General features: G+C 43.1%; 1 protein-coding gene across 1 annotated transcript; it reads right to left on the reverse strand.

Annotated features, from left to right (window-relative positions):
* Positions 1-2,297: 2,297 nt before the first annotated feature.
* On the reverse strand, positions 2,298-4,737 carry LOC131251733 (cation/calcium exchanger 4-like). The gene has a single exon (XM_058252648.1). It carries the CDS (start codon positions 4,470-4,472, stop codon positions 2,535-2,537), a length of 1,938 nt encoding a protein of 645 aa, XP_058108631.1. The 5' UTR covers positions 4,473-4,737; the 3' UTR covers positions 2,298-2,534.
* Between the last annotated feature and the right edge of the window lie 369 nt (positions 4,738-5,106).

A 5,106-nucleotide genomic window follows, 5' to 3' on the forward strand; every position in this document is an offset into this window, starting at 1 on the left:
TAATTCTAAGACCCTAAGTTTGAAGAAGACTTAGATGAAATGAATTAACTGGCGGAATCGGGTATTTCTAGGCAGAGATCATGATGCCATCCTTCTGCAATTGACTGAGTTAGCTCATTAGCATGGAACACGTGAATAATAGGCACATGTCCTGAGCTGTCATGTTACCTTCACCTTCAAGGAAGCTTTGTTACATTAGTCCCCTTGCTGCCATGTAGATTGTAGCAGCCTGGCACATTTGTTGGGGAATCTCTCACCACATTGGCTCAGTTGTCCAGTCAATTAGATTATCATCATTGCTAGCTAATGGACAACCCTTTGTGGACATCAAACATGTTTACTTTTGGTTTTTGTCAAACGGTCTGTTGTTTGTGTAAAGATCTGATTTACCCTTGTTCAACTGACCTTCGTCTTCACTTAAAAAGGGGAATGCCCTCAATACCCTTTCTTGAGAACTAGGCAGAAGCTTTGCTATGATCTACAACAGCCTTCCACCTCTACTCTGTTTTTCTCAGTTTCTTACCTGCCTAACCAATCCAATCAAGCTTTCCTCCTCCCTCTCCCTCTTCTCCTCCCTCCCCATCTCCACCCCTCCTGCCTTTGCCACTGCCTTGCCCCATCTAAAAGGCTGCTCTTGTATTTGTTGGGATAATTTCATATTGAAAATTGTATCAATGCATTAACAATCTATTGGTGTTAGCTTTATCGATAATATAACAGTACGATGAACACCTTAAATCACTAACATCCACTACCATAGAAAGAGCTTGATTCTGAAATCTACCCAACAGGTACACCATCAAACTCTAAAGTTCCTTGATGATCAAGCAGAAGCTTACATCTTTACTCCACGTCTTTGGGAGGATTAAGCTGATCAGATCATTGAATTGGAAATTATTTCCCTTTGTTTTCATGACTTTTTTCTGTCGTTTGGCATCATGGATTTGGGGGGATTTCAAATCCTCTGGTATGTTTGGCACCATAAAATAATTGGGGGTTTCAAATCGAGGGGATTTCAAATCCCCTCGAAGAGGGGGTTTGAAATCCAAGGTGGAAGCTTGGATTACATCTAAAATCCTTCCAGGAGTTGCATGTGTAACATGTGTGTCTATAGGCTACTAATTTATTGGCACATGATCCACTAATGATATCCCAAAACAATTATATTATCAACTGCATCACTATAATTACTTTAATAGGATAATATGTGTCATCCGAACATTTTCCATGTAAATCAACAGTTAAAAATAGTTGGTTAGTCACTCGGATGTGATCCTGTGCTTGTGGACCATCTGAGACTTGGAATTTCATCATTTTCGGGGAAAGTATATATTTCAACAAGCTTATTACAACTATTGTGTCAAACATTACATAGGTACACTAATTAGAGAAATTAAAGTTGATTTAATAATTAAATTCAAACCCCTATAAATATACTATGCATAGCTATCCAGGATGCCAAACACAATGGGAGGATTCCAAATCCAAGGGGGTTCCGAATCTAGGGGGGCTCCAAATCCACGATCCCAAACAGGCCCTTAGACATGCGTACTTCATCAATACTTGATTTAAAGAGCAACTTCCATATAGACTGGTATAAAATGAAACTGAAGCAAACTAAATTAGTGGAATATTAGCCTAAAGTAAATTTCATGATGAATTTTTTTAAAGGTTTATGTTAACCCAACGAGAAACGAAAGAGAAACATGTACCCCATTTTATATAAAGTCAAGTCAAAATCAACTAACTGACGAGAAACGAAAGAGAAACATGTACCCCATTTTATATAAAGTCAAGTCAAAATCAACTAACTGATAATTCTCAGTCTGCAAATCAGCTTTAAAAAATACTTTAAAAAAAGCAGACGAAGAAGGAGAAGAAAGAGAAGAAGGAGAAACGAAAGAGAAACATGTACCCCATTTTATATAAAGTCAAGTCAAAATCAACTAACTGATAATTCTCAGTCTGCAAATCAGCTTTAAAAAATACTTTAAAAAATACTTAAAAAGCAGACGGAGGAGGAGGAGGAGGAGGAGGAGGAGGAGGAGCAGAAGAAGAAGAAGAAGAAGTAGAGAATGATTTACTCAACAAAAACCTTTATTGTCACAGTTGTTTTTCAGCATACCTGAAGTAAATAATGATGTGTAGGAACAGAAAAATGTGGCAAAGCTCTCTGGGAATTACCGAGAGAATACCTATCAATTATCATGGAGTTGGGTTGAAATGCACAGTAATTCAAGCAAAGAAGATACATGAACAAGACAGGACAGAATCAAACAATCGAGGAGGACAGCATGGAGTTAGACTTGTCTGAACAAATTCCCTTAGCAAGTACAGAAAATACACAATATATGCATAAGATGCAATGCTCATATCTTACAGGAATACTTAGTGCCGGGAAAAACCAATGTTTATTTTACAGTCCAAATTCAATCCCGACCTTCCTGATCCTTGATGTGATGAGATCGAATGGCCCACCACATGTTCTTTGACAGGTCAAGATTCTAAGTTTATCTCCTTCAATTGTGACAATATCAACGTAATCCGGCTAGTGACACAACACCCATTGCGGAGCTCACCCGAATAATGAGAAATATCAAATAAAGGGTTATAAGCCCAACCCCTAACATCCTGCTCGGACGCATGTCATTCCGGGGTAAAATAAAAAGAGCCCATAGAATTCCCGACATCAGAAATCCCATTGAGTAGAAGAGGCTACTGTTTCTTGGAACAATGTATGCAGCGGGTCTCTGAGACCATGCTCCAAGCAACAATGAGATCCCCAAACCAACAAGTGTATTGAACATTGGCCCTGCATAACATCCAGACAAAGCAATCTGCACACCATCACCACCATTCAGAGCCAATGAAACATTTGACATCAAGTCGCCCATCGAGTTGCCCCATGCCAATACAGTCAATCCAAGGATCGATGGATTTATACCAAGAATTACGCCTAATGCAACTAAGAGGGCAACAAGTTCATTGGCGATAATGTAGAACCAAACAATGCTCATCACAAAACCTCCCGAAACCCATGGAAACAAGAACTTCCGTGGTGCATGATCAGATCTGGTGAAGACAAGTGCAAGGGTGCCGAAGGTGGCGCCAATTAAAACACCCACGAAATAGATGGCTTTCCTAGAATGAGAAACCGACTCATCTGCACTCCATAAAAATGCCAGAAGAACAGGCGCCAATGAAGCACTGGCAACAGCATACCCTTTCGACCACCGTTCCTCCTCAACAATCGGGATGGTCAAGCGACGTGGGATCGACAAAGGCATCTCCATCAGCCAGAAGATCTCCGAACATGACAACATTGACCGCTCAGCCTCCCCCTCATCGCTCCACCCCCACAACGGCCTTGGGTTCTCCGGCCCTATTCCTTTCAATGATTGATTTGAATAAATTGCTACATTCGAAGCCCACATCCACTGTGGCAGTGTCGTATGCAGATGGGCCGTGTCTGAGTGAAAATCCACATCAAGCAATGAACTGTGGATAGATTCGTCCTCCTCACTCCCATGCGAAAAGATACTCCCCTTCACAGGAAGCAGTGGCGTGACAGCATCCAATCTCAACATCCGAGAATGCTTCCGCAACAGCTCATTTGCAGCCACCGAAAATGCATAAACCGCATAAATTGAAACAAATGCAACCGCTCCCCAGACGCTTACTTTCCCAACCATCAAAATTAACGACAGAGATACTAGCGTGAACAAAAAGAACCCAATATCTCTAACAAAGCATTTCCGATCGATCTGGACCCGTTTATCTGCGACAAACAATGAAACCGTCCCAACAACAATACACGTGACGAAAACAGCCCCACCCAAGACACTGTTCAATCCGACCTCGCCCGCGTCACTGCCTACGAATGCAGCAATGCTTGCAAAAACATCAGGAGCTCCATTCCCGAGCGGGAGGAGAGTAACGCCAGCCACGGTGGGTGGCAGCTTCAAAAGGTTCGACAGCTGCTCTAAACAGCAACAGAAGTAGTCGGCAGCGGTATTGCCCAAAAGATAGAATAGTGCTGCCAGCCAAATGCCCAAAACAGCATAACCGAGCATGGGGACTTCCCCACAACTACAGTAAAAGAACGTGATGTAATCGAGATACCTGCCCGACGTGCACTCCGGATGGAATTTTAAGAACTCGCAGCGGCTGGAGAAACCCTTGTGTTCTGCTAATCCGGTACATGCTGCGGAATTCTCAGCCGTCAGATTGTGATCCCCTAACGAAGAATTAACGGCAATCTCGGCTGTGAACCGCCGGTGCAACGGCAGCGGACGGAACGTCCGATCGCTGAAACCAAAATTGGCTATCGCATTCGTCTCTTGATGGGAGAACGGGTTCCGGAGGACGGAATCTCGGTTGTGGAAGAAGATGAGGAGGGCAAGAGCACAGAGAGCGTTGAAGATCGCACGGAATCGACGGCGGGGATTCGTTCGGGGGCGGTTTTGTTCCATTTCTAACCCTAGAAATGCCGGAAATTCATGAAGCTGTAGGGTTCAGAAATGTGTGGAATAGGGGAAAAAACCCCTAGAAATCTTCGAGGTGGGGAAGGGTAAAATGGAAACTCTTGGAAAGAGGGTTTTTTTCTTTATCTATTCTAGGGTTTGGAAGGGTACCTGAGAGAGAGAGAGCTTCTGAAGAAAAGAGGGAAATTCTGTTCAAACCCGCGTCTTTGGTCTCTCTCTCTCTCTCTCTCTCTCTCTCTCTTCTCGTTCCGCCCTTAGCTTTCACGTGGGAAGAACGAAAATGGGAGGATGGGGTTTTTATAGTGTCCGTTGCTGACACGAGCGAGTACACATGGCACGCGTCGACGCGTAGTGCCGGTCGGGTCGAGTAACACCGAGTTTTCTCAGGTTGTGACCGTGGGCCACTTTAACATAATGTGCTGTATATCCACGCGGACCACGCCGTCCGTTTTTACAGCTGATTTTAGGTCATGGGCCAAAAGCATTTGTAAGTCTCAGGTGGACCACATCACAAGGAAACAGTTTTCATTGCACGACCACCGTTAAAAACTTTCTAGGCCCACTATAATTTTTATTTGCCCTCCAACCTGTTTATAAAATCAAATATCAGCTTGATCCAAAA

This window comes from Magnolia sinica, chromosome 7 (genome assembly GCF_029962835.1).
Source record: "Magnolia sinica isolate HGM2019 chromosome 7, MsV1, whole genome shotgun sequence".
Taxonomy (NCBI): Eukaryota; Viridiplantae; Streptophyta; class Magnoliopsida; order Magnoliales; family Magnoliaceae; genus Magnolia; species Magnolia sinica.